At 44.1% G+C, this 24,644-nt stretch overlaps 2 protein-coding genes across 2 annotated transcripts; one reads left to right on the top strand and one right to left on the bottom strand.

The window, feature by feature from the left end:
- Positions 1 to 468: 468 nt before the first annotated feature.
- On the top strand, positions 469 to 6,711 carry si:dkey-183i3.5 (uncharacterized protein LOC566445 homolog). The gene is made up of 11 exons (XM_042326913.1): positions 469 to 715; positions 757 to 1,115; positions 2,301 to 2,512; positions 3,043 to 3,103; positions 3,215 to 3,310; positions 4,071 to 4,247; positions 4,628 to 4,753; positions 4,918 to 5,031; positions 5,154 to 5,260; positions 5,383 to 5,768; positions 6,536 to 6,711. The coding sequence occupies exons 1-11, from the start codon at positions 505 to 507 to the stop codon at positions 6,553 to 6,555; spliced, it is 1,869 nt and encodes a 622-aa protein (XP_042182847.1). The 5' UTR covers positions 469 to 504; the 3' UTR covers positions 6,556 to 6,711.
- A 42-nt stretch (positions 6,712 to 6,753) lies between these two features.
- Positions 6,754 to 24,169, bottom strand: LOC112257973 (myb-binding protein 1A-like protein). Its single transcript, XM_024431950.2, is given in 26 exon segments — positions 6,754 to 7,396; positions 8,166 to 8,290; positions 8,376 to 8,480; positions 8,986 to 9,099; positions 9,324 to 9,392; positions 9,582 to 9,713; positions 9,858 to 10,074; positions 11,783 to 11,940; positions 12,448 to 12,621; positions 12,865 to 12,996; positions 14,657 to 14,779; positions 14,940 to 15,086; positions 16,084 to 16,173; positions 16,303 to 16,411; positions 16,511 to 16,717; positions 19,793 to 19,918; positions 20,153 to 20,263; positions 20,366 to 20,655; positions 20,836 to 20,953; positions 21,706 to 21,873; positions 21,977 to 22,167; positions 22,297 to 22,404; positions 22,590 to 22,664; positions 23,044 to 23,127; positions 23,270 to 23,365; positions 23,781 to 24,169. Coding segments are annotated over 26 exon segments (3,771 nt in total). The 5' UTR covers positions 23,973 to 24,169; the 3' UTR covers positions 6,754 to 7,086.
- Between the last annotated feature and the right edge of the window lie 475 nt (positions 24,170 to 24,644).

The raw sequence follows: 24,644 nt of genomic DNA, 5'->3' as shown, positions 1-24,644 counted from the left end.
CAGTGATATACTATTCACCTGCCCTTCACAGGCAAAGCCCAGGGAATGATTTATGAGCGAAGCCCTCAGTGAAGCGGTAAAATAAAAAAAATAAAAAAAGAGGGCTCGATAGCACGACACTCAAAGATAAAACTGAGATCAGTCCTTGCCAGGCAATTTAACAGCTGTGCTAAGTGAAGCCTTGGTGTGGAGAAAAACATCCATCCAGTGTGAAGGCAACATGAGTCAGGTAGGCTGAGATTCTGGAAAGACATTGCCTGGGGGACAGAGGTATCACTCCTGACACTTGTGGGAGTAGAGTGCCTGTCGGGCAGACGCTGTCCTGCCTGTGAGCCCAGCTACCTGCAGTGACGTGAGCCCGCCTCCCCAGCGAATGAGTAGCCAGGGAGGACAACTGCCCCCTTACAGGGCCCAATGTATATAAAACCCTGGGAGTCTGTATGCCTGTGACTATAGCACTCTGAGCTTGGACACCCCAGCTTTGAGGCTGCTGCTGCTGCTAAAATGTCTGAGACTAACCTGAGAATCAGTGGGGGGGCGGTGAGGTTTGGGGCGACCTATGGGGGCAACAGGCTCTTCTCTGGGGGCAGGAGCGGTGGCGGTGGCGGCGGAGGGGCTGGAATGGCCCTCTCCAGGTCTTTTGGAATGGGCGGGGGTGGAAGAGCGGGACTCGGTATGAGAGGAGGGATGGGGCTAGGCATGGGGATGGGAATGGGTGGAGGCCTTGGGATGGGAGGGGGCCTGGGGATGGGGGAGGCCTGGGGATGGGGCTAGGAATGGGGGGCGGAGGAGGCGGAGGCGGTTTTGGGATGGGAATGGGTGGACGTGCCCTGGCTCTAGGAGCCGGCGGTGGAGGGGTCAGTGCAGCAGGGTTCAGGGCTGGCGTGGCCCCACTCAGGGCTCGCTTGGGCGGCCGGGTCTTCAAGATCGGAGGCTATGGCTTCAACCCGTCTTTCCTGAGCTCCACCACTGCAGTGGGTGGTGACGTGGGTGTCAGCCCTGTGCCAAGCATCGACCCCTCGCTACCCTCGCTCGACACAGTCCAGGTGACCCGCCTAAAGGAGAAGGAGGAGTTGCAGGTCCTCAATGACAAGTTTGCCACCTTCATTGACAAGGTATGTAATGAAAATATTACACTCTTCATACAGGCAGTATCTTTGTTTATAATGAATAATCAGTGAAAATTGATGTTGGTATTTAGCCACTATGCTTCATTAATTTGAATCCATCTCAGTAATATTTTAAGTCCACTTTAAGAATACAGTAATTAGCTATGCTTCTTATTCATGCATAAATATGGTCCCATGTGTAAACTCTGTTTGTACAGGTGCTTGAACAACCAAATTAATTAAACTATGTACTACTGCTTGAACAAATTAATTAACATTATGTTGATCAGTATCCTCTACCCATCAACATCCTCTGAGGGTGTGACATTTTATAGCCTAGGTGGATTTCTCTTACAGATGTGGATTGCCCTATGCATAATTTGTTTGTGCTTAAATCAGTTGAGGATAGTCTTAGATTGTCCTGATTTTGAAATTGATAGCAATGCTCATGTAGGCAGTCAACATTGTTATCATGCAAAAACATTATGCATGTATTGGTTCTACACAGAGTGTACAAAACATTAGGAACACCTTCGTAATATTGAGTTGCACCTCCTTTGCCCTCAGAACACCCTCAATTCGTTAGGGCATGGACTCTACAAGGTCTTGAAAGCGTTCCACCGGGATGCTGGCCCATGTTAAACCCAATGCTTCCCACAGTTGTGTCAAAATTGCACGAGGTTCTTTGGGTGGTGGACCATTCTTGATTGATGGGAAACTGTTGAGCGTGAAAAACCCAGCAACGTTGCAGGTCTTGACACACTCAAACCGGTGCGCAGGGCACCTACTACCGTACCCCATTCAAAGGCACAGAAATGTTGTCTTGGCCATTCACCCTCTGAATGACACAATTAGTGTCTCAAGGCTTAAAAATAATTATTTACCCGTCTCCTCCCTTTCATCTACACTGATTGAAGTGGATTTAACAAGCAACATCAATAAGGGATCATAGCTTTCACCTGGTCAGTCTGTCATGGAAAGATCAGTGTTCCTAATGTTTTGATCTAAATAAAAAAAGAACAGGCCATTAGAATGTTCTGAACATCAATCAAGCTCATTGAAATTCAGACCCATTCTTGGAGAGGAACAACAGACTGTATTTCTATGTTGAAAACCCAATAGAAATCTATTTGTGTAGTGTATTCATCGATCTGGCCTCTCTCGTTCTCTCTCATGGTCTGTGGTCCCCAGGCTCGCTCTCTGGAGCAGACCAACGCTGTGTTGAGGGCCAAGATCGCCATGTTCACCAACCCGGACCAGAGCGGCCCTGCCAACACCTCCATCCTACTCACCTCTGCCATCGGTACCTACAAGATCCAGATTGATGGCCTGTCTGCCACCAAGGAGGCCATTGTTGCTGAGATTGAGCACTACAAGAGCACCATTGAAGATGTCCAGAGCAGGTGGGTGGGGTTAGGGTAGATTACCTCACAAAAGTGACGCCATAATGAAATAAGCATTGACCCTATAATACGCAATACAGTAAAGTTAAGTGTCCCCACAATACCTTACAGTGAATCCACAACATATTACAGTGAATCCACAACACAGTATCATAAAGTGTGGGTCTAGTGTTAGTCACTAATCTGTCTGCTGCACCAGGCCTGAAGAGAGAAAGCTCTCAGCCTCGTGTAGATGTGGTGACTTTGCTTTATAATCACCTCAGCAGATCAATGCATTTAATGCTCAGTTGGAGCAAAATCCAGCAGCAGATTCTTGAGCCTTTTGATCTGAAGAGAATCTGCATCCTACCAACACACCGCTTGACATTCAATTGATGCTGTGAAAAAATAATACCCACATTTGTTTCACCCGAGTACACAATATATTACCCTTTAAACTCACAAAGCAGAATTGTAGACAGACATCGATGATATATGAAAGCTAATGCATACATTTGACATAAAACCTTCTATTGGTTTTATATTGAAAGGTTTGAGGAGGAGACCGTCCAAACCAAGTCATTAGAGATGGACTGGACCACATTAAAAGAGGTATGGATACATCATGGTGTTATCAAACTACCAAAGAATTATTCAAACTATTGAAATAATGAATAACATTCTATTATGGCTACTAAAACCACCACTCCCATGCTTTAACAGGAGGTAGACAATCTCTACATGAGCATTTTTGAGCTTCAAACCAACATTGGCGGACTGGAAGATCAGATTGGTCTCTCAAAGCAGGTGTATGATGCTGTGAGTACATGATGACAAAGTCTTTTACTGGAAAATTCTTGCTGAACTTGCGGGGAGGGGTTGAACCAAGGGGAGGGGTGTTCAGTGCACATTTAGGCTCTATAAAATGTGCAAACATGAAAAATTGTAAACGTCCCCCCCCCCTCTTGGTTCACATTTGTATTAGAATTGTACATATGCACGGTTCCTTGTCTGCTCCTGTACTCCATCAGTAAAAGCCTTCCTCCCTGAGCCCTCTGGAGATGATCCCTTGCCCAGGCGCTGCATTAAAATGTCTCCCCATCAATTATGGAGATTCAGACAAGCTGACAGTCAGCACTCAACACTAAGCACTACTGCTTCTCTCTCTCTCGCTCACTAAAATCACCCAGATGATTACTGCTGCAGAACCAGACCTTTCATAAGTGTTCACAGCATTATGGATTCACATTACACATCCTGTGACTCTCTCAGTATCGTAAATGGCATAATTGGTACACAGGAGGGACAATGTGGGCCTATTATTCTAACAACACGGTTGCAGTAGATTATAGTATATATGGGGATCAACAAAGAGTAGGGTACATTTACCAAAGCGATATTGGAAAGTGTTCAAATAAAGGCAACATGCCCAACAGATGTTGTGCAGTGTTTTCAGAGTTCAATTGTGAGTCTCAACACAGTACTACGCATATTTTAAAAGCTGTATTATGTTGCCATAGCTACAAGGAAGACTAAAACAATTGCACATTAGACATAACACATTTGCTTTGTGTTGTAGAAAGTGAAGGAGGTGAGGAACATCATGACGGGTAGTGTGAGGTCAGCCTTCTCCATCTCGGTGGACAACGCGGCCCAAGCCCAGGACCTGACCTCTGCCCTGTCGGATGTCAAGTCCCACTATGAAGCCCTGGCCCAGCGCAGCAAGCAGGACGCCCTTGTTTCTGTGCAGGACAGTGTATGTACCCTTCAGCGACCGACAGTATCTAGTCTGCATTTTGTCAACCAGTCTATTGGCCCATCAACTTTACATTGTATTAACATAATAATCTCAAGTCTGTCAGGCATTATCTAACGATAACTAGTTGCAAAAATGATTACTTGTTTTGCAAACACCATTGGAACCAGTACAACATTCATTATCTCTCATTCCTATCTGTGTTGCAGTCTCCCCCAAGTGGATGTTCTTAGCATTGCACTCAGAATACACTATTTTAGCCTACATTGCCTTCCAGCATCCAACCCCAAATCTTATGTTTATTTCTCAAGTTTGTGTAGACTAAGACTAGTGAAGGAACCATGAAAATGTAACCTCCTTTTTCTTATTTCAAACCCCAGCTCTCCATGATGTCCATGACGTCCCAGCCCAGTACCCAGACTCTGACCCAAACCAAAGAGGAGCTGCGCATGTACAAACTGCAGATCGACTCAGTACAGAGGGAGATCGACAGACTCAAGACCCTGGTAGGAACATGACCTTGTCTACCCTGAAATTATACAGCCTCAAAGAAAATGTTTCATTGATTTCATAAATGACAGTATGAGGGTAAGTATCCCACTCCTATCTCCTGACAACCTAATGCTCGCCACAGTGTTTTAATACGCAGGACTGATCTCTCCCGTTGTAGAACATCCAGATGGAATCTCAGGTGGATGAGGCAGAGTCCCACTCCAGCTCCCACACAGAGACCTATCAGGAGCAGGTGCTGACCCTCAAGTTGCAGCTGGATGACATCAGAAAGGTAAGGATGGGGTACAAGAGTCCTCCACAAGTATACACCAGTAAAAAATACAACTCCTATGAGCCACTTTCACGTGCAGTTTTTAGGTGCAGCGTAACCCATGAATCATGCTCTTCTTACAGCAAATAACACACTATGGTCAAGAGTACCAGGAACTCCTAGCCAGTAAAATGTCTCTAGATGTTGAGATCACTGCATACAAGAAGCTTCTGGACAGCGAGGAGAGCAGGTAAGAGAGTAGGGTCTCATACATCATCCAGATGTTCACCCATATAAGTGCTGATTGACGCTCTCTGAAGTTCTACGCCCGTCTCTATGATAGTCATGTATTTGTGATGAATATGGTTTCAGACTGAGGTCAGGAGGCGGTGTGACCGTGCACATGTCTAAGACTGCCATTGGAGGAGGGGGAGGTGGGGCTGGCCTGGCCCTGGCCCTGGGAGGAGGAGGAGGAGGCGGCGGCAGCATGGGTCTGGGAGGCGGCGGCGGCGGCATGGGTCTGGGAGGAGGAGGAGGAGGAGGCGGCGGCGGCATGGGTCTGGGCGGTGGCTACAGAATGGGCGGAGGCCTAGGAGGTGGCTTTGGAGGGGGTCTGGGCAGTGGCTTTGGAGGTTTTGGAGGAGGTCTGGGGTTAGGAGGAGGTGGAGGGTCCTTCGGAGGCGGGGGATCCTTCGGAGGCGGGGGGTCCTTCGGAGGCGGGAGCAGCTACATGTCCTCCAGCCTGAGCAGCAGTGGACGTGAGTACAGCTCCCATCTCTATGAACTAGTTTTACTTTTATCTGTAATGCCTCCTTTAAAACAATACTATTACTGGCGCCATCTTAAAGGAATATCACACTCCAAAATATCACAATGTCAAGATAAGTCCATGTCACAGGCCATCCACAAGCTAAAATGAATGGAAAAGCACCATGGTATTTCCAGATTTGTTGTACGTGTCTTTGCATTTATTTGGGTTGGGGCGGCAGGTAGCCTAGTGGTTTGAGCGTTGGATGAGTTAACCGAAAGGTGGCAAGATAAAAATCTGTCGTTCTGCCCCTGAACAAGGCAGTTAACCCATCATTGAAAATAAGAATTTATTCTTAACTGACTTGCCTAGTTAAATAAAGGTTAAAATAATAAATTAAATAGCAGGGTCTACACAACTTATTGCTTGGGACATGGACTCATCATAGAGGTCTAAAAAGAAGTTAAATTTGGGAGTGTATTGTCCCTTTACCTTCTGAGATTCAACCATAGATAATGAGACTTCCAACTTCATTGGCGGAGGGCTCAGCCAATCGTGCTATTTTAAAATGGATTGCCTCAATGGTGTTGGCAGTTGCCTTAGGTCATGTATTTTTAATCCCGTGGCCTTTTGGTAGGCTGTCATTGTAAATAAGAATTTGTTCTTAACCGGCTTGCCAAGGTAAAGGTTAAATTTAAAAAAGACTAATGGGACAGATGAGTTTCTCTATGGGTGCAACGCAGACAATTCCTCATTGGACCACTCTTTCCCTTCCAGTCTCTTCAACAGTGTACTGAGGACAAACCGGACCGACCAGAGAATCTCCATCTGCCTACATTGAGATGGAACCCTGTTTTGGCAGAATTACTAAGAAAGATCAACAGTCTCAGATTCTGTTGTGTGACTTCCCATAATGTAACATGTTTAATATCAATAAAAGCAGTGTTATTTCACCATGTGCAACACATTCAATCGGCTTGAGGTCTACTAGCATAATCCCCAAGGCCTGGATTCAAGCCGACTATGCTCCCTTGTTCGCAGAGAACGCATGCAAGGAAAATGGCGCATAGACAAAGCAATGACCAATTATTATTTGAATACTTATCAGTTCAGAGGCTTATGAACACTCCAGAATTTTGCATAAGATTCACACTGGTGTGTTGGGATGGGGACGCACAGCCTAAGGCCACAAACCTCACCCTTCCTTTGTATGAAAAGGATATCAATAGGAGCTCTTCGTAGAGCAAAGTTACAAAACCAGAGCATGAGACCCCATCTTCACAACCACAGGCTCTCTTTCTGGCCTAAGTACACACATATAGTCCACTTTATTCTCCTCTGCCTCCCTTCTTCTGTTTGCCTTCAGGCTGTGTCGTCTTGGCCTTCTTGGTCAGACCCTGTCTAGGTGTCTCTCCTCCTCCTGGTAGTTTCCTCTTGATTTTGTTTCTTTTCTTCTTTCCTCCCTCTGGTTTCCCCAAGGGGACTGTGTTGGCATCTGCTGCCCCCTGCTCAGAGACAGGCAGTTGCTTCTTGCGGTTCTTTCTCTTCTTGGTCTCGGGCAGGAATCCTTTCTTCTTCTTGGGAGCGGTCAGCTCAGCCTGGTCTTTGGTTTTCCTGGTTCTGTCCCTTTTGGGCTTTCTTTTAAAGGTGGAGCCACAAAACATGGTATTAAAGCAGGTATTTTCAAAGTGGTGTCCACCTCTAAATATATAGAATGTAATCTCTTTAATGAATATTACTAACAGATTAAACATTTTCTGTGGATCTGTGGAATAGAGTACAATATTATTAATATACAGTTTGTGTTCCTAACCATGGTCTGCCTGGGAGGCACACAGGGATATTGGTATCAATAGGCCTGTATTCCCCCAAAATGTTTATTTTTTAACATAAATCAGTGCATTTAAAATGGCAAAGTTCTCTCGCTGCCTCATGGCAGGATATTTGCTTTAAAGCTGAACAGAATCTCTTCCCCATGACAAAACATGTAGAACTGCAGGAAATTAGCTTAATCTGCAACATTCTCTCCGATGCCAAGAGGCGGGCTTTTAAAATGTTTCTTCCCAGGGCCCGAGACTTGGTTCGTCTGACCATGCACTGCCGAAGTAGTACAACTCCTTGTATCTCACTCCAGTTGTGTTTTAATTATGAGGGAGTCCCTTATGAATTGGGTCTCCGGCCCCAAACAGTTTGAGAACCACTAGCCAAGCTGCTCTGTTGGCATACTGGCACAGCAGGTCTCTTATCAATTATCTGAAATAGTGGAAATGCTCAAAGTTTCAACAGTACTCATCCCCCCCAAAATAGCTGACATATTCAGTAGGTCTCAATGATATGAGTATTGTTGGTACAATTATTTCCCAATGACATGGCACTGTAACAGTAAGCATGTGGCAGAGTTACTCACATGACTCCAAAATGTTTCATAACAGCCCAGTAGGTGTCCTCCATCTGTCCAGTCTTCCTGAAGCCCAGAACCTCTCTCATGGACTGAAGAACCTTTTTGAGGGGCTCCAGATCCACAGACAGCTTCTGTAAAACACAGGAGACAAAAGTAGGTTAAAGAATCTGGAAAGTCAAATGATGGGGGGGGTATTAAAGGGATAAATTGCTTTACCTGCTGGTTGACAGTTTTGACCAGGAAGAGACCGAGCTCCAGGGCTTTGACCAACTTCTCCTGGACCACCTTGTTCTTACCAGTCTCAACTACAGTCTCCAGACTCTGAGGAGAACATCCACAACCATATCAGTAACAAATCAGCAGCTCCAGGGAGAGATGGGTAATGTACAGTATCATCCAAGTCAAACCTAGAGATTAAACTGGATGAAAAACATTGTTAAAGTTGATCCGTTTTTAATGTAACATGCTTTTGAAGAAAGTTTGGGGTCGTACGCACATCCCAGGCGGCACCTTAATTGGGGAGGACGGGCTCATAATAATGGCTGGATCGGAATCAATGGAATGGTATTAAACATGTTTTCAATGTGTTTGATAGCACGCCATTATTATGAGCTGTCCTCCCCTCAGCAGCCTCCTGTGATGCACATCCTAAAATAATAATGGAAAAGAACAGGGAGGGCCCCACACTCTATGGTCCCAATTTACCACAATATGATTTTTCCCATGCTTTGCAGTAATGATGTGATATAGAGATTGATTCCTGTGGTGTTTCACACAGTGACATGTTCTCTGATGTCTAAGCTTGGGTGAGGTGTTTGATGCCTACCGCTGCCACACGGCCCACCGCCTGCTGAAGCAGCCCTGCCCAGGGGTTGCCTGCTAACAGCTGCTGTACCTCCCTGCTCTGCAGCCCCCGTAGCACCATGGCACTGGCCTGGCTCTGTGGAACACACACGCATACAAAATGAAACACTCAATGGGAAGATGATTTTGTGCAGATCAGTGGTATTTACCGTCAGTCTGAAAGGATCATTGGCTGGGAAGAGTGTGGTCCGTCATCACTGTATTAAAACTAGAGTTGGTAGAAGTTGAACCTAACTACTGGTCCAGGGTCAGATGCTTCTTTTTACTGGTAATTGTTGAGGTGGAGCCTGCTAGTCTTACCTGTTGGTGTTCTCTGACTCCTGTTGTGATGTGTTCCGCTGCGGTCATTAACAGGTTCACACACAGAACCTACACACAACACAAGATAATCAACCTCCAACAGCATCACGTTACACCAGCCAACAGACTTCTTAACACTAGTTGTGGGGATTCTAGAAAGCACAGAGCAACAAGAGGAAACAACAACGCATCTTCAAGTGTTTATGCAGTCATTTGAATCAATAGAGAGCAGTGTGGATGCAGTTGTTGTTGACTCACAGGGAAGCGGGTGAAGAGGTCGACAAACATTAGGCCTGACAGAGGGCTTTTCCTGCGCGTCATGAAGGAGCAGAGCGCCCCTTTAAAGATGGCCGACACCCTCTCCACGTCCACGTTACCCATGAACCTCAGCTGCAACACCGAGATTTCAGCAGGTTGGTTTCATATAAAAGATGCACTAATAGTAAATACTCGGCGTACATTAAGGTTGAATGCTAAGGGTTGGTTAAGGAACAATTGTCACTGTAATCAACTCTGAAAGGTAAAGAGGCTTACCTCAGTAGAAGGTGTTGTCTTGCCATCTGCTGAGGCCCCGGGCACCCCCCCTCTCAGCACCTTGACCAGGTACAGAGATGCACTGAAGAAGTAGAGTGACACTGAGGAGTCGGACAGCTTCTGGGTTTTGGTCAGGAGTTTCTCCAGCAGGTCGTGGAGCTCCCCCTGTCTGTCGCCTACGGTCTTACAGTACTGCTTGGCCCGGCACAGCTGGTTCCTGGGAGTAGGAGAGGACGAGGGTGACGTTGACTGATCAGTGTGGCAGAATAATACTGGAAACTTTTGTCATAACATGATAATCTGTCTCCCCAGAAAGAATACATCAGTCTTCAATGCACCTGCATATGACAAGTTGTTCTTTCGAGGTGCATAAAGAGAAGTAAAGCACAAATCCTGTCTCACATCTCTAATACATTGCGAGGTGTTTTCAGTATTAAAGGAAAACTCCACCCCAAAATGTTAGCAATCAAGTTTTCAAGAGTACATGTGTTCCTAAATTGAAAAATGTGGAATAAAACACATTTGGGAGCACAATGAAAGTATTTGAGGAAGGAGGTTGCCGTGGCAACAGCGGAGAGCTCCCCCAATGTTTTTGGCATGGAGAGATGATAGTGCCGACATGACACATTGGGCTGGGCGATAACGTCTTTTAAGGTATTCCGTTATGGCTCCACGTACCGGTATGGATTTTTACAATACCGTTGAGAAAAAGGTATTTTGATACAGTACTACATAAATAAAAAGTTGTACAAATTGCCCTACTTCACTGTCAGTTGTGCCCTAGTATGGTTGAATATAAATCAAATCAGAATGGAGAAATACCACTTAGAATGTATTTGTTGCCATCCTAGGGTCATGGCCTACTCATAAAACATAGCAGTCAAAAGTTTGGACACACGTACTCATTTAAGTACTCATTTAAGGGTTTTTCTTTATTTTTACTATTTTCTACATTGTAGAATAATAGTGAAGACATCAAAACTATGAAATCATGTGTTAAATCAAAATATATTTACGATTATTCAAAGTAGCCACCCTTTGCCTTGATAGCTTTGTTGTTTGTCACTGGCCTACACACAATATCCCATAATGTCAAAGTGGAATAATTCTGTTTTTCAAAATGTTTACAAATTAATAAAAAGCTGAAATGTCTTGAGTGATCAACCCCTTTGTTATGGCAAGCCTAAAGTTCAGGAGTGCAAACCACATGTTCTTACTCTGTATGCAATAAGTGTTTAACATGATTTTTTTTTTTTTTTAAACTACCTAATTTCTGTACCCTACACATAATTGTAAGGTCCCTCAGTTGAGCAGTGAATTTCAAACACAGATTCAAAGACCAGGGAGTTTTTCCCAATGCCTCGCAAAGAACGGCACCTATTGGTTGATAGGTAAAAAAAAGCAGACAATGAATACCCATTTGAGCATGGTAATGTTATTAATTACACTTTGGATGGTGTATCAATACACCCAGTCACGACAAAGAAACAGACGTCCTTCCTAACTCAGTTGCTGGTGAGGAAGGAAATCACTCAGGGATTTCACCATGAGGCCAATGGTGATTTTAAAACAGTTAGAGAGTGTAATGTCTGTGTAACTGTTCAAAGGGTCTGGAAAGCTGTGTAGTCGCTGCCAAAGGTGATTCTAACGTATTCGAATGTATTGACTCAGGGGGTGAATACTGATCTAATCTAGATATATTAGTGTGTTATTTTTCATAAATGTTTTAACAAACGTTAAAATTTTTCTTCCACTTTGACAGAGTATTTTGTGTAGATTGTTGACAACAAAAAAAAGACAAATCCCATTTTTTAACAACAAAAACATCAAGGGGTGTGAATACTTTCTGAAGGCAGTGTATGTGTCTGAAGGTAGTGGGTATGTTTCTGAGCCTGTGTGTCTCTAAACGCACTAGCATGACATACTTGAAGATGTCTGCGGCCTTGCGGAGGAAGTCCTGCTCCTGCTGGTCGCTTTCGGAGCTCATGCCGCTCTCGATGACGCTGAGCAGGGGCTCCACCATGCCCAGCACCAGAGAGCTGCTGCCCTGCCTGGCCAGGAACACCTCCACCAGGTCCAGCACCTAGAACACAGCATAAGACCAGGGTCAGCACCCCATGAACATAGGGGGACCCTCACCAGAAGAACAAGAGAGGCAGTGTTAGAAATAGCACTGCCAGAGTACAGTGTTTCACCTATATTAATTTAGCAGTGAAATCATTGCCACCACTCCATGTAAAAATAATAAATATATAAATTACAAAGAAAGATAACGGAGCTATGATTTCTTTTTTTACAAGATCATCTTTGAGAACTAACAATCACCAAAATAAAAACTAGACAGTCGGGGAAAAAAATAATTCTCCAAAACTGTCATTGTATGGGGTCCCCATTGACTTTGTAATGTTTAAGTCACTCAGATAGCATAACAACACAGCATAAGCCATGGCAAAATGTGCTTTAAAACAGCAACATTTTGCCACTGCGGCCAAGAAAACTTTGGGTTGGCCACGCCGACTACCACACCTTTCACACTTACAACTCTATCCAAACAGGCGAGACGGAAATAGTCATCTTGTCATGTGAATACCTTGATCTTGAAGTCTCTGACGAGGGTCTTTTCCTTTTTTAGCTTGTCCTTCTCATCCTTCTTGGCCTGTATCTTCTTCTTCTGTTCAAGGAACAGTCCTGCGATGCTGCCGTCCAGCTTCATCATGGCTTCATCGTCCAGCTCGTCATCATCGCTGCCGTCCTCTTCAGTGGTCTGTGACATGCAGCAAGAAAGACCCGGTCCAGTTAAAATGTCTAGAACAGCGCTGTGTATTAATGTCTCTGCTTTTGAACCCCCCCCGATTTCAATGAAACTGCTAGAATCTTATCCAGAGCGACTTAACACAAAATGCTTTTTTTTTTTTTTAAGTATTGAGCACTATAAGTGAAACCTTCAAAAATAAGAGTAAAGTACAATCCCAGAGCTAGAACAAAAGACCAATCACAAGACACCTACCAGTGCACCCTGGTTCTGTAGGACCTTCATCAGCTCAATGCGGAAGTTCTGATCCACCTCGCTCCCCTCCTCCATGGCCTCATCTTCACCCTCATCAGAGTCGTCGTCTGATGCATCCGACTCATCCTCATTCTGGAGAAGCAAGTAATACATATATTTACGAAGAGTAAAAATATAAGCAATAGCTGTTACTGGACACTAAACAATACCAAACAAAAATATATAGGCAACAATGTTTTGGGCTCATTCTAATTATTATCACATTCTAATGGGAGAATAAAGTGGACTTGCCTGACTAAATCAACTGGATGCGTGCATGGTGATAATAAAGCCATGAATAGCGGTAGCTTCACTCTCACCATTTGAATCTCTCCATCACTGTTTTTATCATGAGAAAGCGTGCAAAAACCAGGTTCCTTTTGTAATGGGAGGATTTGTATCGAAAGCCAAGTTGATGTCAGCATTAGATGCTGTCGTCCTCATAATAACCGCACATGGTTTTACCGCAATCCCTTTCAATTGAAGCGGCAGAGAATAAATGAAAGTGGGCACGTCTCACAAAAACGGAAATCGTGGATAATAAGGGGAGCAGGAGAACTTCTAGATTGGCTACAATAATTACAAGGTAGGCCTTTTCCAGTACTTTAATTTCTGAGCTCCAAATTCAAGTGGGCTACTTCAAGCCCCTTGTATTGTTTAAAATTGCAGGTGTAACATTGAAACTAAAATGTATTTGTCATGTTATTTCATTACTATATCATATTGAGAAGAAGCACACTAGGCAATGTCATTTGTTGTCATTATATCCAGAATAATTCATAGGAATAGAGTTGGGTGTTACGCAATAGTCTATCCTACACAATTGCGCACAGCATACTTGGTGCACAATCCGAGGCACAAAAACATGAACTCATTTGATGGTTTCCCTGTTAAATCTAACGAGACCCTGCTGTAAAACATGCAGACAACAACTGATGATCAACTCGCTAGGGTTATTAGATCCAACGTGGATCCTGACAACTGTCTTCACAAACACCTTTTTTCCCAGCACTTGGGCGTTTGCGTCGCATACGTCATCACAACAGCTGTTTGTCACTTGACTGTCATTCAAAACATTCCTTCCTGGATCAGATGATTACATGTGAAAATATCACGGTGTAATTGAACAGCTTGACACCAAATGCACATCCAACCGTGTTATGCAGAATTATTGAAGCACGTTAACGACAATATCGATTTAGGTTTTAAGTTTCAAGGTAAGGTGACTCAGAAGCCTTCTATTTTGCAATAGCATACATTTTGGGGGATTTGTGTGCCCATGAAAACTGTTTCACCTCTTAACATAAGCAGACATGAAATGTTAGGTAGTTACACTGCATTTTTGAGATCTCTATACAAAAAACAGTGACGGCTAGATACAGCTTTCTTACAGGGCTCAAGTTCAATGTCTAATTTAACTGATTAATGCTTAATATATAATATGATGACAACTTACACTGCCACAAATGCAAGGACAGAAAAGTAATGTTTTATGTCACAGGATTTTGGACAAATCCGTCAAGACACCAACCAAGAGAAGGAGTCGTCTAGCTATATTCAATAAAATGTCAAACCTATGTTCCCCCTTATATATCTTAATGTAATGACATGGGGGGAAAATAGCTAACTATTATCAATGAGTTCTCAATAGCTGTAACATGTTGTCCAGCATAGGAAATCCTCGCTGGTACCCTAGTTTATAGAAAAACCCTGGTGTAGATTTGTGAACGTGACCAGGTGTGAAAGAACTGACCATCTCTTCGTCGTCTTCATCCTCGCCTTTCTTTTTTTTGTCTTTCTTCTTTATTTTGTCAGAGTCTTTATCATCCGTCACCACGATGGAACTGTTCTCCTCATCTTTATCTGGGTCCAGAACCTTAAAGACACAATGAGTCAAATGAATGGACATTCCTGTAATATATCAACATTTACTTTCGCAAATCAACAGAAGTTTTACCTTCAGTGAACACTTTTATGCAACATTTAAAAACCACAGCTCTGTAAGAGTACAGTATTCTCTAGTCTGGGAGACTTACATCCAAGATGGCGGTGAGGGCTCTGGCGGTGACGTGGGGACAGATGTTGGAGAAGACAGTCCTGCAGACGTGGCGGATATGTCTACTGGGCTGGGACAGGAGTGAGAGCAGGATGTCCTCCACCACCTCAGCCCAGTGGGGCTCCTCCTCTCCTGCTGCTGCAGAACCTGGATTAACAGGACATGTGGTTACAGAGACATCCCACCAAAGGCTACCATACTGAACATAGAGGCTGGTATTTATACTAACCTTAAGCCGGGTGTACACTCCACGACTTTCAAAACCCTGACATCGCTAAACCATCTTCCCTGTAGTTTTTTTTGTCACGCAAATGTAGTGGTGCGCACACTAAATGATCTGGCAGACGGGGGTCACACACTACAAGATTCTTCACTTGGTGTTGAGGATTGTCGATACCAACCACGCTGTCCGGCGAAAACACTAACGTGATTAGACGACCTGTGGCTCAAAGTAGCCTCAAACGTTTTCAGTCAGACATTCACGCTTACCCTACAGTTGAAATATCTAGCCAACATTTTTAACATTGCTGAGAGCTGTAACGATTTGGCACTTTGGCTTTGATTAAGGTACAAACAATCTAGTAGTAGTCATCGCTCCTTCTTGAGTCTACACATTATGGGTAATGTGAAACAACATCATCTCACTGGCATATTTTCTGGCAAGCTCTCATTGGCTATTGCTCATCACCGTTCTCAAAACTTGTCATTGCAGATTGTGCCGAAAAGAAAAGAAAAAAACATACTTGACATTTTTGGGACGTCTGGGACTGCTCAAAAACAAGATCGGTAGCCCTCAGATTTGAGTCTCTGACCCTCTCACATTTAACGAGCGGCAGTAACGGCCGCACGCCTGAGTAGGCAACGATATTGGGATTTTGTCTCCGATTTCAAAAACTTGTCTGGGACAGCTAAATCGGGGCCAAAATCGTGTAGAGTACACCCGGCTTTACTGTCACTGTACAACTGTGAACTATGGGAAATAGCAAAATATATGTTTTTCAATATATGGAGAATGAGTACTTCTTTCCTTGTCACGGATTAAGACTGGGGTGGTTTTGGCAAACTCAACTCTTCAGTAAGATCCGGTTGGCTCCGACACATTCTCTATGGACATGTGGTCTTACCGGTTACCGCCTTCTTCTTCTTGGACTTTCTTGGGCTTTTTCCATGCAGTTCTGCAGATCCTGCATCAGGTCTACCAAATCCTCTGGAGCCTTTACGGTACAAGCAAACATGTATACATAAACGTGGGATAAAAAGGACAAAGTAAAATTATGTATCTAAGAAATCTTACCATACTACGACAATCATTTTTATCCCTCATTTGTTTATCAATTGCGTACCTTGAAGAGGTGAATGCCAACCAGCAGGAAGAGTTGTTGGAAAGCAGAGGTCTCTGGAGTCTGGCCTTTCTTAGATTTCTTCATTAGAGTCCCCACTGACGCCAGCATACTACATCAGAACAGGTTCACTATTGGCTTACATTTTGCTTGCACCAACCTTTAACCCCCCTCCTCCATATGGTCCATTTACAGTCAGTGTGGTCCGTACCTGTCCCAGGCCTGTCTCTGCTCGGGGCTGAAGGGCTGGGTGCTCTGAGCGTACTTGGGCTGGTTGAGCAGGGTGTCAGCGTATCGCACCAGACAGAAGATCCACATGGAGCCGTCAGCCATCACACCCTGCATGTGCCTCTGGTTGCGGGCTGCCACCTCAGGGGAGTTGCCCAGCAAAGGCAGGTGGTTGATGTGCTGCAGCAATCTGGAGGGGTTGGGAGGTTAGAGAGATGTGTTAATCGGATGTGTAGTGTAGGGCAGGGGTCGACAACCGGTGACCCCCGCCCTAAAATCATATATTTTTTGGGACTTCAGTTTTTGGAAAAACAAATACTAAAATCACCAGGAATTCAGCTAAAATATGTTTATTTTAGGAAATTTGTTCCCAAATATTCCCACAAATAGAAATATATGTGATCATGTCTCAATGTAATCAAGGTATGAAAAGATTGTATTTGAAAATAATCTATTTTGGGGTTTAGTTGTGGTCAATGTGCAGTAGGGCTGGGTGATATATCAAAGTCATTTGAGTAATATGAATGTATGTTCTAGCGTAATGTTCCAAATGCCTTTATTGCAAGAACCTAGGTTTTTATTGTGTTTGTTTTCATAAGCGTTGTGTCTTTTTGGTCTCGTCTCCGTCGCTGCTCCTGTGCTCCTTCCCACTTACAGACAGACACCAAGCCCCTCCCGCTGCCACACAACAATGACGAAAGATCACTTCTTCCTCTCTGGACAACAAGCAGTTTAAACTTGCTATTTGCATTGGAGGTTATGTCCAACAGAATCTGACATTCGGACACCGAAACGCTTAGGATAAATTATTTTACTGTAATAGATGAGAACTTAACCATCTAACGATACCCTGTTTATGTCTCAACTCCCAAAATGTAGAACAAAGCAGATCCTAATAAAAACCAGAGTATCAATGTTGTAGAAAATGAATGCTCCATTTGTCACTCACAGCATTTTAGCCACAGACTTATGTGCTAGTCTGTATAAATGTGCAATGAGCCTAAAAAGACTCATGTATATAAAGAATTGGCAACTCATTCTCATTCTGAGAAATAATATTTTTATTATCCAGGTTGGCCACTTGATTTCAACATCTAAAACAAAGCGGACAGGCTGTTATTCAAACAGTTGGAGACGGACAGGAGGGTCTATTCATAACAGTTGAACCGTTCTCTACCTTGTTAGCAAGCAAATAGATCCAAGTTGGCTAGACTTGAAATACAGTATAAAGACTCATTAGCACGTGGGCTTGTGTTAATGAGACCCATGTTCATTTTGTAGAATGCCTGTCACAAGAAGTTGGTCATTATTAGTGGATGTGCATTGTGCAGGTTCAATTTGTAACAACAACAGCATTTTCATACAGACTTAAAAGCCAGATCAGTGATCATTGCAAAAATAAAAAATAACTGGTTAAACTATTTTGATAAAATATAATTACATTATTAGTGGGTCTTATGGTGTGGAAGGCTTATATTTAGCCTAGGTATACTTTTACAAGCCCTGAATTCATTATATTATTCCTGACTGTTTGAAATGCAGTGTATTGATCTTTAATTGTGTAATAAAGCTTACGCAGAGAGAACTAGATATACAAATCTAGATATACACAAAAGTAAAAATCACTGAAGCTGGAGTCTTATATCTCCCTCTCTAACTTTAAGCATCAGCTGTCAGAGCAGCTTACCGATCACTGTACCTGTAAACAGCCAATCTGTAAATAGCACACCTGACTACCTCATCCCCATATTGTTATTTATCTTCTTGGTCTTTTGCACCCCATCTCTACTTGCACATCTATCACTCCAATCTCCATAGACAAACATTGGCAGTCGAATGGCCCATACTGAAGAGCTCACCATAGAATGCCACCTTTCCAACAAATCAGTTCGTCAAATTTCTTCCCTGCTAGAGCTGCCCCGGTCAACTGTATGTGCTGCTATTGTGAAGTGGTAAAGTCTAGGACCAACAATGGCTCAGCTGCGAAGTGGTAGGCCACTTAAGCTCACAGAACGGGACCGCCATGTGCTGAAGTGCGTAGCATGTAAAAATCGTCTGTCCTCGGTTGCAACACTCACTACCAAGTTCCAAACTGCCTCTGAAAGCAATATCAGCACAAGAACTGTTCGTCGGGAGCGTCATGAAATGGGTTTCCATAGCCGAGCAGCCACACAAAAGCCTAAGATCACCATGAGCAATGCAAAGCGTCGGCTGGAGTGGTGTAAAGCTTGCCGCCACTGGACTCTGGAGTAATGGAAATGCGAACTCTGGAGTGATGAATCACACAGGCAGTCCGATGGATGATCTGGGTTTGGTGGATGCCAGGAGAACGCCACCTGCCCCAATGCATAGTGCCAACTGTAAAGTTTGGTGGAGGAGGATTAATGGTCTGGGGCTGTTTTTCATGGTTCGGGCTAGGCCCCTTACTTCCAGTGAAGGGAAATCTTAACACTACAGCATACAATGACATTTTAGATGATTCAGTGCTTCCAACTTTGTGGCAACCGTTTGGGGAAGGCTCTTTCCTGTTTCAGCATGACAATGCCCCCGTGCACAAAGCAAGGTCCATACAGAAATGGTTTGTCGAGATTGGTGGGGAAGAACATGACTGGCCTGTACAGAGCCCTGACCTCAACCCCTTCAAACACCTTTGGGATAAATTGGAACGCTGACTTCGAGCCAGACCTATTCACCCAACATCAGTGCCCGACCTCACGAATGCTCGTGGCTGAATGGAAGCAAGTCCCCGCAGCAATGTTCCGACATCTAGTGGAAAGCCTTCCCAGAAGAGTGGAGGCTGTTATAGCAAGAAAGGGGGGACCAACTCCATATTAATGCCCATGATTTTGTAATGAGATGTTCGACGAGCACTTATACACTACATGGCCAAAAGCATGTGGACATCATAAATCGGCCAGAAGTTTAAAGAAAATGTAGACGTGATTTTTAGGCCATATCACCCAGCCCTAATTTGCAGTGTACAAATTATTATAATTATGTCCCGGTCTCCAGGCCATCCACTCCAACAAATATCGGCCAGTGGCTTTAATCTAGTTACCTACCCCTGATGTAGGGCATCTAGAGTGTAACGTAAATGAACACTCACGCTATGGAGTTTCATGCAATTACCCCTTTAAAACCCTACATGTTTAAAACTTAACTGACTATTCCAGCCACCTACCATTGTAGCCATGCTCTTCCTCTTTGACTACCCCACAGCTTGTTTTTGAAAAATTATAAAGAGTGTAAAGTAGTCTTATCTCACCCAAAGAAGGAGTTTATGATGATGGCTCTGGTCTTCTCATCCAGGGGCACTGACAGGGTGGCTTCTGTCTCAAGTATGTCTGGGGTGGCCTTCTTAGCATTGAAGAACGCATGGAAAAAGACAAACCTGGCACGATGGAGGACAAAACAATGAGTTAGCATCTATGCTACATTATGACTATAAAGTGCCCTTCAGAATACAATAGTTGGGAAGATTACTACACACATCCAACTTGGCACAGGAAAAATATCACCCTTTGCTGCTCCCAAAAGTGATATCACCAAGGCATAATCTAAAATCACTTGGGGGAGCAGCAAACAGTGAGAGACATGACATTTTCCCTGCAGTGAGATCTCTCACCTGGCTACATCCATCACTAGAGCCTCCTCTCTCTTCACCTGGTTGTTCTCGGCGATGGAGGTTAGGCGTGGAATGATCCACTTCCTCAGGCGGAATATACAGTTCTCTCTCCTACGGATAGAGAGAGTCAACAATTCAATGGGATACTTTTAGTTTAGAAGCCAGAAGGCATATATTAGTCATTCTAGGACATGCTCCAAGAGTTCTACTCACTGGATTCCGCCCTCCTGGTTCTCCTTCTGCCTGCGGGTGCTGAAGTCCAGGCAGCTGTCCAGCCGGGGGTTGAGGAACATGTCTTTGAGCCAGTCCACGTAGCTCTGCAGTGCGGTCGGCTGCAGGTGCTGCACAACCCTCCAGAAGGAGGGCACCACAGGGTAGCCCTGGTTTGTGAGCAGGGAGAAGGCCACCATCACCGCCAGCTGCTTCTCCGGATCATCGCAGCCCTGCAGGAAGTCGCCAACTTACGTCTCCATCTCGGGGGCAAACTTAAAGCGGTCTGGGAGCTGAGGGGGCGAGATGAGTGCATACTTGTAAGTCAATATATTTTAAAACATTTCCTTTTTGGATAAGTGAGCATCTTACTATATATTTTCTGTGACCAACTAAGATGCCAGCAGCTTCACTATGTATTTTCTATAATCTGGTGCAGTCATGAGTCGACAGACATTTGTAGGGAGACTGACCTGTGCAGAGACCACGTGTTCCCCGTAGGTCCTCATCACCTCTCCATTTAACACCTGTTTCAGCTGGGCCAGGGTCAACAAGGGCAGGGCACTACCCAACAGTCGGTAGCTCAGGTAACTGGGGCACAGAGAGAAGACAGCCCGATGTCACAGGAAGGCCAAAAAGATCATCAAGGACAACAACCACCCGAGCCACTGCCTGTTCACCCCGCTATCACCCAGAAGGTGATAGAAGGTAAGGACCGAAGGTAAGGACCGAGAGACTGAAAAACAGCTCCTATCTCAAGGCCATCAGACTGTTAAATAGCCAACACTAGCACACAGAGGCAGCTGCCAATATACATTGACTTGAAATCACTGGCCACTTTAATAAATGGAACACTAGTCACTTTAATAATGTTTACATATCTTGCATTACTCGTCTCATATGTATATACTGTATTCCATACTATTCTACTGTATCTTAGTCTATGCAGCTCGGACATTGTTCGTCCATATACTTATATATTCTTACTTCCTTTGCTTAGATTTGTGTGCATTGGGTATATGTTGTGAAATGGTTAGATATTACTGCACTGTCGGAGCTAGAAACACAAGCATTTCGCTACACCTGCAATAACATCTGCTAAACATGTGTATGTGACCAATAAAATTAGATTTGTTAGAACAGCTATGTAAATTTACAGCACAGGAAGGAAAACAGGAACATACATGGGGGGAAATGCTTGCATTAAGTTAGAAAAATGACAGGGGTAAAAATTGTATTACAGGGGTCTAGGCTACATAACTTAGTTCAATCATCTAATATTCGGGTTCAGGGTCCAAATGTGAGTGAGGAGCCAACAGTCTTAACCCCAATGCTGTGCTTACTGTGTGGGCCCCGGCTGGTCTTTCAGCATGCCGTTAATGATGGTCTCCCTCCAGAAGAGCTCAAAGTTGTCCTCCCTCAGAGAGATCTGCAGCAGGTCCAGAGCCACCGCAGGCAGCAGGCGGTCCTTCTTGACTGAGCGGGCCGCTATCTTCAGTACATCTGTCAACCTAGGGGAGAGGATGGACAGGAGACACAGGTTTGATTTTACATTTAGTGTGTCATCCTGACCATGGAAAAAAAACATAGCCCTAGTCGTAAAAAGCTGCTCACTTAGGGATATTGTCCATGGTAATGATTGTGGAGGTGCCCAGCAGCTTCTTCAGCTTCTTGGGCTTGAGCACCTGGGGGAACTTCTGCATGGCCACCAGGAGGAGCTGCAGCTGCTCAGGGGTGCTGAAGGCAGAGGACAGGTCTGTCTGCAGGGCTCCCAGCAGCACCTCCTCAAACACCTCCTCTGATGTCTGGAGAACCACACAGACCAAACAATACACAGGTCATACCGACTGCACCATTCTACACAAGGATTTGTCACATTGAGACACAATTAGAAGAGTGCTACACTATGAAGTAGAGCTGGCTGAGTCACTCACCTCAGACAGGATGTCCACCATGGTCTTCCTGGGCAGGTCCCGCAGGTGTTCTCTATACTGCGATAGGCTCTGGAGGAGCTGGACACACTCCAGCACCACCTGAGGCTCCTGTCTCTCACACACACACACAGGTGAGTAAGAAAACCAAACACACACTGAAGTCTGAAAAGTAGAAACCGAGCTAGGTCTGGCAGTAACAATAAGGGGGCATATGTGCACTTCAATTCTCTGTGCAAAACATGGTATACTAGTCTTCTCTGCCAAGCCCATGGGTGATCTGGTGTCATTCTTACCTTTGGAAGGCGTGTGGACTGAGACAGGGCGAGCACACCAAAGAAGTTCCCAAAAGCAGCATTTCTGATGAGTTTCTGTCAACATGAATATAAACGTCAACATAAGATACTGTGCAATATAGAGACCTTCATTGGCTGATTACATTAAGTATATGGATGTTAGTGAAACACTCCCGAGCGGCGCAGCAGACTAAGGCACTGCATCTCAGTGCAGGAGGCGTCACTACAGTCCCTGGTTTGAATCCAGGCTGTATCACATCCAGCCATGATTGGGAGTGCCATAGGGTGGCGCACAATTGGCCCAGCGTAGTCCAGGTTTGGCCAGGGTAGGCCGTCATTGTAAATAAGAATTTGTTCTTAACTTACTTACCTAGTTAAATAACGGTTAAATAAAAAATGTATTATAAAATTATAAATTTACCACCCCATCTAACTTGTCACATCACATGCTTACCTTTTTCACTTTCGCCAAGTTGTGCTTCTCTTTGATTTGATCAAAGGCTGTACGCAGAGGTACCTCCTCAAACACGCTCAGTACCTGACAACCAAAACAATGACAGAAATGATGCATCAGTAACAACCTCTTATATGTTATGTAGCAACACCTTCATAACTCCTTCGTAAGACATGTACAAAGAAATAGGATGTTGGTGAGCCATTAGATGTACTATTAACATTACCTGTCCCAAAGCCAAACTGAAGCCTGGCCGGGCAGCCTCTCTAGTGTGTGCCAAGCCATCCACCAGTCTCTTCAGGGTGTATGTCAACTCATCTGTCTAGAAAGGAAAGAGAAGAGAACACATACATTATAGCAAAATGTCAAGAACTCTATGGACCCATATATGTAACATGTATATGTGTGGTGGAACATACACCTTCTAAACAGACAGTATGACAGCAACTCAAATGCATATTAGAGTAGCATTCCAGCAATCAAAACTCTCAACTCAACACACGTGGCCAGGTGTGAAATAAGTTTCGTTTACATCTGTGCCAAACTTGATATGGATTACGTTAATGTTATTGCCAGTTTCTCTAAAGTCCAACACCCACCAATAGCATAAAAGTGACAATGTGCCTAGCTAACCAGCTACTGTAGTTGGTTTAGCAAGATAAGTAGGCTATGTTAGCTAACAAGCTAACTCCGTAGCAGCTAACTTAGCAACTGAGAGCTGTCCCAAACACACCAACCTTTTCACTAGTCTTCAGATATTGTATGAGATTTTCAATGGCCTTCAGCCGTATCTCTTGTTCAGGTTTAGCGATATCCCAGAAGAAGTCCAGGAACTCGCGGTTCTGTTGGAGAATACCCTTGGCATCAGTAATTTTCGGTCGCACTGGTTCATTTTCTATCTCCCCCATGTCTACATGCATCTTATTCATGCCATGTGACAGTAGGGAGATAAGGGTTTTGAGTAGACGGGATACAGTTTTTGGTGAGATTTGACTTTTCTTAGCAGGTTAGGATAATTTACGTAACAGGTTAACGTTGGGGAAACGAATGGAGTTAACTAAAATATATACATTTTTTAGTTAATTTGACAAAAGCTGTATCGCTTTTTATAAGAGGAAAAGGCCAAGCAAGAGGCATAACTGGGGCCAAAATCTGTCTTCTCCAGCAGGTGGCTTTTTAAAAATTGTATTCGCTCGTCAAGCGATGGGTTTTTATATGGAGGTCGTGGAGTGTCGAAATTCGTTAATAACAATATAATGACGTATTTGCTACGTGTTACTTATTTGATCGAATCTAAGTTTCGTAATGATTCGGTTGTTACGATTGTATTGATATAAGTAGGACACGTGACATCCCGGTAACTTTGAGAAAAAGCACGTTATAAAATCACTAGTTACCACAGCCACAAAGTCATAAACCTTCTTAAAATGTTACTTTAAACCTAACCGTAACCACACTGCTAACCGTATGCCTAACGCGAAATTAAGACCCAAACCATGTTTGTATATATATTCGATATAGTAAATGTTGACTTTGTGGCTGCACACATATCTGTCCTCTCATTGGCTAGAATGGCCCCACCTGATATAGCTTTCTCCTGA

This window comes from Oncorhynchus tshawytscha, linkage group LG09 (genome assembly GCF_018296145.1).
Source record: "Oncorhynchus tshawytscha isolate Ot180627B linkage group LG09, Otsh_v2.0, whole genome shotgun sequence".
Classification (NCBI taxonomy): Eukaryota; Metazoa; Chordata; class Actinopteri; order Salmoniformes; family Salmonidae; genus Oncorhynchus; species Oncorhynchus tshawytscha.
This window is presented reverse-complemented; position numbering and strand designations above follow the sequence as displayed.

What these genes read in the sequence shown, in the direction of transcription:
- si:dkey-183i3.5 (XM_042326913.1), top strand. Translation starts at nt 505, where the DNA reads ATGTCTGAGACTAACCTGAGAATCAGTGGGGGGGCGGTGAGGTTTGGG. An exon ending in AGGCATGGGGATGGGAATGG is followed by an intron (nt 716 to 756) that starts GTGGAGGCCTTG and finishes GGGATGGGGGAG; the next exon opens with GCCTGGGGATGGGGCTAGGA. An exon ending in TTGTTTCTGTGCAGGACAGT is followed by an intron (nt 4,248 to 4,627) that starts GTATGTACCCTT and finishes TTCAAACCCCAG; the next exon opens with CTCTCCATGATGTCCATGAC.